General features: G+C 47.1%; 1 protein-coding gene across 2 annotated transcripts in view; it reads left to right on the top strand.

Annotated features, from left to right (window-relative positions):
• Window positions 1-12,352, top strand: part of LOC105911416 (regulator of G-protein signaling 3-like) — a 45,843-nt gene extending 33,491 nt beyond the window's left edge. For both annotated transcript variants that reach the window (XM_031570763.2, XM_031570764.1), the window contains 10 exons: window positions 236-319; window positions 3,234-3,345; window positions 6,076-6,119; window positions 7,297-7,416; window positions 8,356-9,225; window positions 9,574-9,641; window positions 9,819-9,920; window positions 10,342-10,403; window positions 11,140-11,306; window positions 11,884-12,352. In XM_031570763.2, the coding sequence (XP_031426623.1) occupies window positions 236-319; window positions 3,234-3,345; window positions 6,076-6,119; window positions 7,297-7,416; window positions 8,356-9,225; window positions 9,574-9,641; window positions 9,819-9,920; window positions 10,342-10,403; window positions 11,140-11,306; window positions 11,884-12,078 (1,824 nt within the window). In that variant the 3' untranslated portion in view covers window positions 12,079-12,352. The remainder of the gene's footprint in view (window positions 1-235; window positions 320-3,233; window positions 3,346-6,075; window positions 6,120-7,296; window positions 7,417-8,355; window positions 9,226-9,573; window positions 9,642-9,818; window positions 9,921-10,341; window positions 10,404-11,139; window positions 11,307-11,883) is intronic.
• The last annotated feature ends 713 nt before the right edge of the window (window positions 12,353-13,065 follow it).

Raw genomic sequence — 13,065 nt, 5'->3', positions numbered from 1 at the left:
AGAGGTAGCTGAGGCTAATGATAGTGTTTTCAGTGAGGTAGCTGACGCTAATGATAGTGTTTTCAGAGAGGTAGCTGAGGCTAATGATAGTGTTTTCAGAGAGGTAGCTGAGGCTAATGTCTAAGTGTTTTCATGGGTGTCTACACTGGAGCATTTGTGTCTTCAGTGAGGTGAGGCTTATTGTGATGCATCATTAGAGAGGTAGTTGTAATGTGTGTGTGTCTGTCGTCCGCAGCCTCTGAATCTGTGCAGTCCTGAACACACCCTGCTTCTCTCGGAGGAGATGATTCTTCATGACAGCAAACACCTGTCCATCAAGGTAAGCCCACCTGAGCGGACCTGATGACACCTGCCTCAGGTCAGGTCCAGGGGCCTCTCTCTCTCTCTCTCTCTCTCTCTCTCTCAGAGGCCCCCTCTCTCTCTCTCTCTCACAGGGGCCTCCACTCACAGGGGCCTACTCTCTCTCACAGGGGCCCTCTCTCTCTCTTTCAGGGGCCTCTCTCTCTCTCTCTCTCTCTCAGGGGCCCTCTCTCTCTCACAGGGGCCCTTTCTCTCTCTTTCAGGGGCCCTCTCTCTCTCACAGGGGCCCTCTCTCTCTCTTTCAGGGGCACTCTCTCTCTCACAGGGGCCCTCTCTCTCTCTTTCAGGGGCACTCTCTCTCTCACAGGGGCCCTCTCTCTCTCAGGGGCCCTCTCTCTCACAGGGGGCCTCTCTCTCTCTCAGGGGCCCTCTCTCTCTCAGGCCCCAGTAGCTACAGGGGAACTAAAACATTTATGTTGTTTTTCCTAATGGACTGGCTTTGTGTTTACATGCTTTGTTCTGCCCCAGTTAGTGGTACAGTGATGCCTGTAATGTTTAGATATATAAAGCTGGAATCTTTTAAAACGGCTCGCTCATTCTTTTGGGTCCAGCTTGTTGAGGGTGAAATTACGTCTTCTTTTTTTGCTCTGTGGAAATTGATTAGGTTTGTTTTCCTGTAAAATCAGCAGAAAGTGTGTATAGTTTGTGTGTGTGTGTGCGTGTGTGTGTGTGTGCGTGCGCGTGTGTGTGTGAGTGCGCGCTTGTGTGTGTGTGTGTGTGTGTGTGTGTGTGCGTGCGCCCTTGTGTGTGTGTGTGTGTGTGTGTGTGTGTGTGTGTCCATGCTGTCCAGAAGGTGACCTCAGGGCTCTTTGCTGGTTTCTACTTTCACTAGAATTGACTTTTTCCCCCTTTGTCCGTTTTTTTTTGTATTCCACACACGCACACACACACGCGCACACACACACACACATTCCCCCAAGTATCTCTCAAACAGCTTTACCAGGAAGCTGATGTCCCTTTTGAGGTTTAATGAAACTGAAGCCTTTGCAGCAGATCCATCTAACGGCACAAGTGTAAAGCGTAAGGGTAAAGTCCTCTTTCTCTACTGATTGCGTCGGGCATGAATCACATAACCTGCTTCTGGCCAAGAAAAGAAACGGGATAAGAGATGGACTGACTTTGTTACTAAAGGTGAATAGCTCAGCAAGAGCCTAAGGCCCTGGCAGAGAGGGGAGATACTTCAGTCTTCTTCAGAGGCGCTGAGCTTGTGGAGTTGCCATGGCAGTAACTATGTGTTTATTCTCCTACTCTGCTGTTCTCCCAGCAGTAGCAGCAGCAGTGTCTGTACTCAGAGACTGACCCCAACCCCCTGCTGTTTTTAATAAAGAGGGGCTGCTCATCACTGAGAGCATTCCAGTGCGGTCCTGGAGGTGTGTGTGTGTGTGTGTGTGTGTGTGTGTGTGTGTGTGTGTGTGTGTGTGTGTGTGTGTGTGTGTGTGTGTGTGTGTGTGTGTGTGTGTGTGAGTAGGGCTGAACGATTTGGGGAAATAATCTAATTGCGATTTTTTACCAAAATATTGCGATTGCGATTCGATATGCAATTTTTTTTTTTATCCTCTTTTTTTCAACAACAAAACGTAATGAATGATTTAAATATGACCAACACCATATTAGATACATTTAGTGTAAAATATTCTTTCCCACATTTTACATTTTTATTTAACTGCTCATTACAGAAACAAGAACAACAAATCGGTGGCTTTGCCACTGTGCATTTAAGTAATTTAAAAAAAGTTATTTTAAGTATAAACACTAGGCATGCACTTTTTAAACACTGTGTGCAAAATGTACCATCTTAAAAAAAAAAAAAAAAAAAAAAATGTATTTTTAAAAAAAAAAAATTTTTTTTTTGACCACGTTTTTTAATCGCGAACGTTGCGGTTAGAAAATCGCGTTATATCATATCGCGATTAAATCGCAAATGCAATTAATCGTTCAGCCCTATGTGAGAGAGAGGGAATGTTTCTGTCCCATTCTAGTGATTTAGGAGACAGAGCTTATTGCACTGGCTCGAGTTCAGAGCAAGTGTGTGTGTGTGTGTACGAACTCGGCGTGTGTGTGTGTGTATGCTTGTGTATATGAGCATACCTGCATTGGTCTATGAGTGTTTGATTGAGAGTTTGGGAGTGTGTGTGTGCATGTATTTGTGTGCTTATCTTTGCACACATGTCTAAGTTCATTTGTTTGCATATGTGTGTGCGTGTGTGCGTGCGCGCACTTGTGGTATGTGTCTGTGTCTGTGCGTGTGCGTGTGCGTGTGCGTGTGCGTGTGCGTGTGCGTGTGCGTGTGCGTGTGCGTGTGCGTGTGTTGTGTGTACACATCTGTACATGCACACAGAGTGCCATGTATTAACAGGGATGTATAATCAGGTTACCTCTCCTCCTCCTCCGCCTCCCCCTCCTCCTCCTCACACTCAACTATGCATCTCATTCTCATGGCGTGCCCCTGAATCAGTTGCATGAATAATAGAGGTGCAGCACTTTAAGCATCCAGGCAGAACTGTGGCACATACATCTCATGCCCAGGGGAGGCCAGGGAGGGCAGGGAGGCCGCGGCGCTGCCGGGCTTCAGCAGGGGCTACACTGAGTCAAGCTGACACAAGCGGGCCAGTGGTGACGGCCGGTGTCACACAAGCACAAACCACACAGACCTGATGCTGTGTGAGTGTGATGGGGGGAGTGCTTTCTTATAGGTCATAATGTATCTCTACACAGACCTGATGCTGTGTGTGTGTGCATGTGTGTTCCCATACTTCCCATACTCAGATGATGTGTATGCGTGTGTGTGTCTTTCCAAAGCAGTCTGCCTGTCCAAACACCCATATATACGATCCTTATACTGTGTGTTTGTGTGCTTGTGTCTCCCCCTGCAGGTCACAATCTTTATCTACACTGACCTGATGCTGTTGACTCGCGAGGATGAGCCCGGCCGCTGTAACGTGCTCCAGAGCCCCCTCTACCTGCACCAGCTGAAACTGCAGGACGGTCAGTGCACATATGAGAGATGAGGACACTAAGAGTGTGAGAGAGGTTTATGAGGGGACTGGGAATGACTAAGGGTTATGCAGAGACAAGAAATAGTTGTTTATGCAGAAACGGATGTTAAATGCTGTTTATTTATTAAATGCTCATATGAATCTATTAATGCCTCATAATCATTGACGTTAGTCTATATAATTATTTATACATAGTAATCACTCACAAAGCATGGTATATACTAAGAATAGTATATATATACTCTAGCCCAGCCCTTCCTTCCTGAGTGTGGAAACCTGTCTAAGATCAGATATAAAGCCAGATTAGCAGTGCACCATAAGAGTATTAAAGGAGAGATTTGAAGAAGGTCTGTATAAGATAACTATGGCTACGGCTATGGAATTTTGTTCCAATAATTTGAATATTATCGGTCTGGAATTGTTTATCCACTGTAGTATATCTACTGTTGTCACGGACACATTTTCCATAGATTTGTCTCCATATGGTTTATTCCCATTCCGTAGCATTTAGGAACATGGTGTTTATCAGTGGAGATGGTCATTTAGGAACATGGTGTTTATCAGTGGAGATGGTCATTTAGGAACATGGTGTTTATCAGTGGAGATGGTCATTTAGGAACATGGTGTTTATCAGTGAAGATGGTCATTTAGGAACATGGTGTTTATCACTGGAGATGGTCAAAATAAGGGTTGCGTCCCCCGCTGTGGTGAATCCTAGTGCAGGGCTTAGTCAGTGTGCCTCCATGGCGAGCCTTAATCAGTGTAGGCCGTATGCTTACTCGGTAACTTTGTGATATCACAAATTGATTAAAGTGACTGAACATAATCAATTAATTAGAATTGTGCAGAAACTGAAATCGGACCCGGGTCAACTGCTTGGACGGCATCAATGCTAACCACCGGACCACCAGGGGGTGGGACTGTTAACCCACTATTGACGTGAATCCATAGCAATAGTACCAATGTTATCGCCTCGGAATTCCGTAACAATAGTATCAATGTTCTCACTGTGGAATTTCGTAGCAGTAGTTCCAGTCTTATCACCACAGAGTTCTGTACCAATAGTCACTTCATTAAATGATATTGCTCAACTCTAATGAGCTGTCTATGAGCGTATTTAGAACTATTAAGGGCTTATTTAGAACTATCAAGGGCTCTGATGGGCTCTGAAGGGTTCTGGAACGTCTGCTAGAAGGTAACAGTTCATATTCCGCAAGCAGAATGCTTGACTGACTAAAGCCCTCCATGACACAGAAAGACAGGGATCTCCCCCCCCCCCCCCCCACACACACACACACACTAAAACACACTCACGGATGAGTCACTGTCTTCATCCGCTCATGTTCTGCCTGCTTTGTGGAGCGTGGGAAGTCTTAGCGGTGCTGTTGACTGCAGGGCATGGTACCTTTTGAGCATTCGTGTGTGTGTGTGTGTGTGTGTGTGCGTTCGCGTCTGTCTGTCTGTCTGTCTGTCTGTCTGTCTGTCTGTCTGTCTGTCTGTCTGTGTTTAGTGGTGCCGTTGGCCGCGGGGCATGGTGCCTTTGGAGCATTTATATTTGATGCTGCGTGTGGAGGTGTAGTCTGCTGCTAACGCTAATGTTGGCGAAGGGGAACTAACGCCTTCTGCACTGGCTGCAAACAGCAGCCAGAGCCGGGTCAGACCCGCTCCGGAGTCGTCCGCCGGGTGCCTCTCTGATGTGCGTGCTGGCGAGGTGAAGGAGTTTGTCTCCTGCCGTGAGTCTTAATGGGGCGAGACGATGCGAGGCGTGAGACCAGTGCTACGCCGCTGTCGTTCCCATCCAGCCGTGAGGGGGAAAACCTCCCCCCAAACGAGCAGAGGAGCGATCTAATGAGTGCTGATGCACACTCATCCTCACACACGCCACCAGAGAAACACAAACCACCAGCGCAAAAACAGCCGCTGCCAAACTTTTCATTTTTAATCAGATGCACTGAACGCAAAGTGTTTCAAGTTCTGTGAAGACACACTGAGTGTTTGGACAGTGCAGATTAATATTGCATTAATACAGTATTAATATGAAATAGTTGAGATCAGTTTTCTTTTCATGCCCGGATGGTACAGTTTTAGTACAGTTATGTATGTATGTATGTATGTATGTTTGGTCATTCTTAGTCCTTTAAAAAAAAAAAAAAAAAAAAAAAAAAAAAAAACATTTGTGTTAATTTGCATGCTGTGTTTGCCCTGAGACAAGCAGAAGGGCCAAGCCTTATCCGGTATGAGTCTCCTGCTAAGCTGGCTTCTGTTTTGCATCTAGTCATCATCATAAATCACACACCTTGAAAATGGCCAATTTCATTGCATTTACATTTAGTTGTCACTTTTATCCTAATCAATTTACAATATAGTAAATATCAGGGGTACAGAACTCATGACCTCAGTGTTAAAGGGACCTTGACCCACAGCAACAACTGCCAAAGCAGTATCCCCCATCCAAAGCAGTATCCCCCATCCAAAGCAGTATTCCCTATCCAAAGCAATATTCTCCATCTAAAGCAGTATTCCCCATCCAAAGCAATATTCCCCATCTAAAGCAATATTCTCCATCTAAAGCTGTATTCCCCATCCAAAGCAGTATTCCCCATCCAAAGCAGTGTATCCATTTCGTCCTCTTCCTAGGTGCACAGTGGTTAAACCTATGGGATTGTCCCAGTAAACAAAGTAACACCCGTCTCTCTTCTTTTCTTTTTTCCCTCTTCAGTTCCTGCTGATAAGATGCGTCTCTACATCACTCACAGGACGGAGGTAAGGCACGACAAATACACACATGGCCGTCAGGCAGATTCTCACCACACACACACACTCACATATCAGTTTCAATGTTTGATAGTTTAATAGTTTAATTTGACCTGGACCTCGTCGATTACAGGGATCTGGCCACTGAAAACAGCCCATTAGGAAGTTTCTCACTAGGTGCTCATTCATGGGTATCAGTGTTTTGATGGAGTTGAACCGTTTAATTAGCTCTGTTTCAACGATCTGGACACTGATAACAGCCTGTGTGTCAGATAGAGTTGGACAGTTTAATTATCTCTCTTTCAAAGATCAGGACACGGATAACAGCCCAGTGCACTTGGGGAGGCACATACTGGGGTCTGTTTAATTAGCGTGGTTTAATTAACTCTGTTTAAAAGATCTGGACATTTGATAAAAGCCTGCCGGAAATGGGAGGCACAGAGTGTCTTTACACTTTTGACCTCATTTTATGAACTCATCACAAACACAAACACACACCCACCCCCATCCCCAACCACACACACTCATCGAATTGGTTGTGGGAGAGACTCATCTCTGCGTGCATACTTTGCTCTGCGTTGTTTTCTGCTGTGCTGTGCTGTGCTGTGCTGTGCTGTGCTGTGCTGTGCTGTGCTGTGCTGTGCGGTGTGATGACGCCGGCCTGCCTGTCTGCCTGCCTGCCTGCCTGCCTGCTGATGACTGAGAGATGCGTGGCTGTGCCGTCTCCCTCTGCCCCGCTCTCACTCAGCTTTCATGTGGGCAGCCGGACAAAGGCGGCCTTTTGTTCAGACACTCACTGCTCCTGCCATCACAAGAGAAAGAGGGAGGGAGAGGGGTAGATAGAGACTCGTGTCTCAGAATAATGCACATGGAAAAACACTCAGACAAAAAGCCTGATGAGTAATGATCCTCTCCTCTTCTCTTCTCTCCTCTCCTGTTTTCTTGTGTCCTCTGATCTCTTCTGGTGTCTCCGCCCCTCTCCTCTTCTCCTGGTGTCTCTCCTTATCGTTTTTCTTCTTGACTCCTCCCTTCTGGTCTGTCCTCTCTTTTCCTCTAATCGCCTCTCTCTTTTCTGCCTTTCTACTCGTTTCCTCTCCTTTCTGCTCTTCTCTCCTCCTCTTCGCTTCTCTCCTCTCCGCTCCTCACCTCTCCTCTTTTCACCTCTCTTGGCATCTGCCTGAAAAAGGGGGAGAGCTTGCTGAGCCTGGAGGCTTTCTCCGCAGAGCAGAAGAGGAGGGTTCTCCAGTGTCTGAGAGAGAACATCAACAAACAGCTGCAGCACAGAGATAGACTGGCCCACGAGCAGGTAAGACACACACACACACACACACACACACACACACACACACACACACACACACACACACAATCACATATATATAAACAGTGTGCATGCCCAACTCACTCACATGCCCAACACACACACACAGACAGGTGTGTTATGAGAGGCTGTTTTTCTAGGTTAGTGACTAGCAGTAAATGCTTGTCAGAATGTGCCAGAAAAGCTTCAGTTAAAAGGCTCCATGTCAGTGATGTGTTGTAGGGGATGAGACTGCAGGTATGTGAGAGAATGAGTTGTAAGATGTCTCCTCTTTCTCTTTTTCTCTCTGTCTTCCCTTTCTTTCTCTTTTTCTCTGTCTCTTCCTCCCTCTCAATCCCTCTCTTTCTCCTCTGACTCAATATTTACTTGATACACACACACACACACACACACACAGCATTGTACCCCCTTTTCTTTCATGTTGTGTATTGATGAGTCTTCAATATTGCTGTATATGTTATATTCTTTGACTTGTAGTAATGGTAAAATTAATGTTTATATGTTATATTCTTTGATTAGTAGTAAGGGTACACTTATTGTATATATGTTATATTCTTTGGTTTGTAGTAATGGTACACTTAATGTATACATGTTATATTCTTTGACTAGTAATAATGGTACAGTGTCCTGTAGAGAAAAAAGCTTTTCCTGCCGACTGCCATTAACAGTTTTCACATGTGTACACCATTTTATTTGTAGACTTGCTAATCATGTATGTAGATTGAATATATATATATATATTCACTATACATGAACTATGTGCTTTCATGTTATATACTGTATATCATAAATATATTGTTATGCAGTGGTAATGCTTTTGGTAGTGGTTTAACCTGAAGTCTTCTCCTGTATGTATGTATGTGTGTGTGTGTATGTTTGTATTTGTGTGTGTGTGTGTGTGTGTCTTCTGCTGGTTAACTACAGATGATACATCCCCAGCCTGTGGAGAAGAGTGATGCAGGGCCTCTGCCGTTTGCCCCCCCTGGTCATGCTGACGCCCCCCCTCCCTGCCTGCCCTCCTGCCCCTCCGAATCTCCCAGGATGGCCCGGGCCAGAGACGAGCGGTTCCTCTTCCCCAAAACACGGACCCCCCTGGTGGAGAGCGACCTCAGGGGCCCCATCTCCCCTCTGCCCCCTCTCCCGTCCCTGTCTCTGACTCCGCGGAGAGTGGAGCGCCCAGCAGGGGGCGCTGACGCGGAGATGTGGAGGAGGAGGAAGGTGGAGCTGGAGGAGGAGGCGGTGTCGGCGGGAGAGCAGCGGCAGAGGGAGCAGGGCGAGGGTGAGAGCGCCTCGGAGACGGTGAGCGTGTGCGCACGTCCCACCTCTTCCTCCTCCTCTTCCTCGCCCCTCGTCGCACACAAGCTTTGCCTGGGGCGCTCTTTCAGTACCGAGCCCCTAACGTCCCCGTCCACCGACGAGGAAGAAGAAGAAGAGGATGATGATGAGGATGAGGAGGAGGATGATGACGACGGCGACAACGGCTACATGACGAAGCGCCGAAGTGTGGCGGGGGCGTCTCCCGTGGCGATGCAGCCCGGCGACGAGCTGATGCCCCTCCCCCTGCACAGGCGCACGCACAGTGAGGGCAGTCTGCTCCAGGAACCTCGATCGCCCCGGTTCATCTCGAAGCCCGCCTTCATCTCAGACCCCGCCTTCATCTCAGACCACGCCCTCACGTGCATCAACCATGCCCGCCAGCCCATCTGGGCCCCGCCCTCCCCTAACACACTCAGGAAGCAGCTGACCTGCACCCAAGGCTCCACCCACATCTGCATGCTGCTCGCCAGGAGACGGGTAAGAGCTGAGTGACATCGGCGTGCTCATCAGGGTGGCATTTGCATTTGGACCAATTAAAGCAGCCACATTGCCAGGGCTACATTCTCACCAGAACTATGCAAGCATTCTGACTGGTTAGACTAGCATTCTAAACAGACTTAGACCAGCAGTCTGACCAGTGCTAAACTAGTGTTCTGTGTTAAGAATAAGACCCTTAAAATCATTCTGACCAGTGCTAGACTAGTGTTCTGTAGAAAGAATAAGACCCTTAAGATCATTCTGACCAGTGCTATACTAGTGTTCAGGTAGAAAGAATAAGACCATTAAGATCATTCTGACCAAGTGCTGCTGCTTCTCTCTGGGCAGGTCTGTCACGAGGCCAACTGCAGGTGTGTAATGGGACGAGGAGGCCTCAAGCAGAGGTCAAAGAGTCTGTAAGTGTCTAACGGTGCCTCTGTTGTATTACACAGTCACTTATAAACCGTTTCTGCAGGCTTTGTGTAATGCTGTATGTAAGAGTTTAGTAGAAATGTTAAATACTGTGAGGAGGACCTGGAGTCGGGCATGAATATGAGTTAATTTGCCTGTTGTGTTCTGGGGTGTGTCTACAGGGCCAAGGACGTGAAGAACCGCCTGACCTTTGTGCGGAACAAGAAGGACCAGCAGGGACGCAGCCGTGTGAGAAAGATGGAGAAGATCCTCAGGTCTGCCCGGTGAGTGTCCAATAGAAACAGGGTATTCCTCAAGGCTGCCCGGTGAGTGTCCAATAGAAACAGGGTGTTCCTCAAGGCTGCCCGGTGAGTGTCCAATAGAAACAGGCTGTTCCTCAGGTCTGCCTGGTGAGGGTCCAATAGAAACAGGCTGTTCCGCTGTGAATTTGGCATCTGACATTTTGGCATCTGACATTTGTAAAATGATGTACATAATACGTTTTTAAAAGTACTTTTATGTATTGAAATCATACCAGAAATGTTGATGAAAACAAGGTGCCAAATTAAATGTTTATGTGAGCTATGTCCTTGCTTTGACTCTTTTGTCTTCGAGTCATCTTTGTGCTGAAGAGTGAGCGTACTAGGTCTGTGTTTAATGGAGATGGAGCTTTGGGTTGATTGTCCTTCCTCTCTCTCTCCGTAGGCCTGGCCCAGAGGAAGCCATCATATGGGCAGAGTCCTTCGACCAGCTGCTGACTCATAAATGTAAGGCTTCCAGGCTTTGTGAAGTTCCAGTGTTCCAAATGTTTCAGTCAAGTTCCAGTGTTCCAGTCAAGTTCCAGTGTTCCAGATGTTTCAGTAAAGTTCCAGTGTTCCAGATGTTTATGTCAAGTTCCAATGTTTCAGATGTTTATGTTAAGTTCCAGTGTTCCAGATGTTTTCAGCGCAGATACAGACAGCTGTACACAACACAACACAACACAGAGTTTTCTCTTAAACAAAAATGGTCTTTGTGCATAGAATGTTGACGTATTGACTCTTTACTTATTGCTGTTTGTCATTACAAAATGAGTCTATAGCTGTTATAACTCTTGGCAGTTATCGTGAACGAAAGGTTTGTCAAAGCAGTCATTAAAATTTTTATGGAAGCTGTTCTTCCTCTCCAATCTGAAGGCAAATAGTGCTCTGCATCAGTAGACCAATATGGCTGTGTTTGAATAAGCCACTGTGCAAATGAACAATGTGTTCCTGACCACCTGTCAAGTAGTACAACCCACAGTTCACAAATACCAGTGATGCTGTAAAAAAACATGTTCTAGAAATTATATAATTACCTGATTGCTCCTCCTGCAGATTTTAACCCTAGGTATAGCCACTGACAGCAAATACAACAACTTTGTGTTGTGTGGGTGAAACCTGTTTTACTACGCAAAGCGATGTGAAATCTGAGAAGATGATTTTTGTCGATATTTGTTAACTGTTTGATTGTTTGTTTGGTCAGACGGAGTGGCTGTGTTCCGTGCCTTCTTGCAAACCGAGTTCAGTGAGGAGAACCTGGACTTCTGGCTCACCTGCGAAGACTTCAAGCAGATCAAGTCCCAGTCCAAGCTGGCTTCCAGGGCCAAGAAGATCTTTTCTGAGCACATCTCCATACAGGCCTGCAAAGAGGTGAGCATGGCCCCATAGCGTCCCACAGCGGGTCAGATCTCATAGCGGCCCACAGCGGAACAGATCTCATAGCGGCCCACAGCGGGTCAGATCTCATAGCGGCGCACAGCGGAACAGATCTCATAGCGGCGCACAGCGGAACAGATCTCATAGCGGCCCACAGCGGAACAGATCTCATAGCGGCGCACAGCGGAACAGATCTCATAGCGGCGCACAGCGGAACAGATCTCATAGCGGCCCACAGCAGAACAGATCTCATAGCGGCCCACAGCGGGTCAGATCTCATAGCGGCCCACAGCGGAACAGATCTCATAGCGGCCCACAGCGGAACAGATCTCATAGCGGCCCACAGCGGGTCAGATCTCGCTTAAATCTGTTCCAGAGAACTGTGTTATACTCTCATTGTTTTATACTCTTAAAAGCTCTCATGCATGCAAATCATTTCCCAAAAATGTATTTAAAAGGTATTGAATGATCCCCTCCCTTTCTTTGTGTGTGTGTGTGTGTGTGTGTGTGTGTGTGTGTGTGTGTGTGTGTGCGCGCGTGCATGTGCGTGTGTTTGTTCTCTCTCTTGCAGGTCAATCTGGACTCGTTTACCAGAGAACAGACGCGAGAGAACCTGGAGAACGTCTCCGTGTCCTGCTTTGACCTGGCCCAGTGTCGCATCTACGGCCTGATGGAGAGGGACTCCTACCCCCGCTTCCTCCGCTCCGAGCTCTACATGGACCTGACCAACCAGAGGAGACCCAGCTCCATGCCCGACCTATCCTGAGCGCACACCCGTCAGCCGCAAGCATCTCGGTTCATCCATCACTAGACTCCACATCATACGGATGGGACTGCAGGAGTGAGCATGTGTAGCCGCAGGCCTGGGTGTTGTGATGTGTTCTGCTGCTGTCAATCTGTTTTTTACTCTACGTTGCCCTCTTGTGGTCGGAGTGCTCATCAGAGACAGACTCTGGGTAGGAGGTTAACAGAAGGACCTAGACAGAGACTGTTACTGGTGGTAGCTAAAGCTGTTGACCTGGAGGGAGGAGGAGAGGGGGGGGGGGTAGTGTTCTTCTGTGGGTGGAGTTGTTTCTTGGAGAGATGCAGAGAGAGTCAAGGTAATGTTGAACCAATGGGGTGGGAGGTGAGGTACTGTTTTGGTGGTGTCTGTCCGATGTTTATTTTTGGTACAGTGAATTACCCATCACCACCGTCCAGCCTGACAGAAGGGGCACACTCAGCTCATCTGCGTGTCTGACTAAGGCTCTTCGTGTCCAAACTTACACTCATCATAGAGTCTCAGGTTTTGGGCAGCAGTGGAATGATAGCTGTGTTTGACCATCTACTTATGCAGATGAAATTAGTTGTCTACACAGAGAAAAGTCTGCACTCCTACATTGTGGTGATTCTTCACATATTTCACGAAGAACAGCTGGTTGTTTCTTGGTAAAATATGCGAATGCGAACACAAAAAGTGGAGGACAGAAACCCGTTGACTTTTTTAGTATAATATTTGATTTTTTTTTAAATATTTTTTTGGGAGAAAACCTATTTGCAAAAGATCCATCATGAGTTTCTCCCTGGTTCCCCTCCAAGAATGCTGAGTAAGGATGGAGGGCCCTTGGAGTGTCTTCCTCTGCTGGGCATTCCTATAGTCATGATCACGTGAGGCTTTCCTTGATTTACCGTAGCTCTGTATGGTCTCAGAGGGGCTCTGCTCAGTGTGCCCGTGTCCGACCTGTCAATGCCCGGTGCAGTCAGTGAGTTCATT

Source organism: Clupea harengus, chromosome 7, assembly GCF_900700415.2.
Source record: "Clupea harengus chromosome 7, Ch_v2.0.2, whole genome shotgun sequence".
NCBI lineage: Eukaryota > Metazoa > Chordata > Actinopteri > Clupeiformes > Clupeidae > Clupea > Clupea harengus.
The sequence above is the reverse complement of the archived record's forward strand: the minus strand, read 5'-3'. Positions and strand labels throughout refer to the sequence as shown.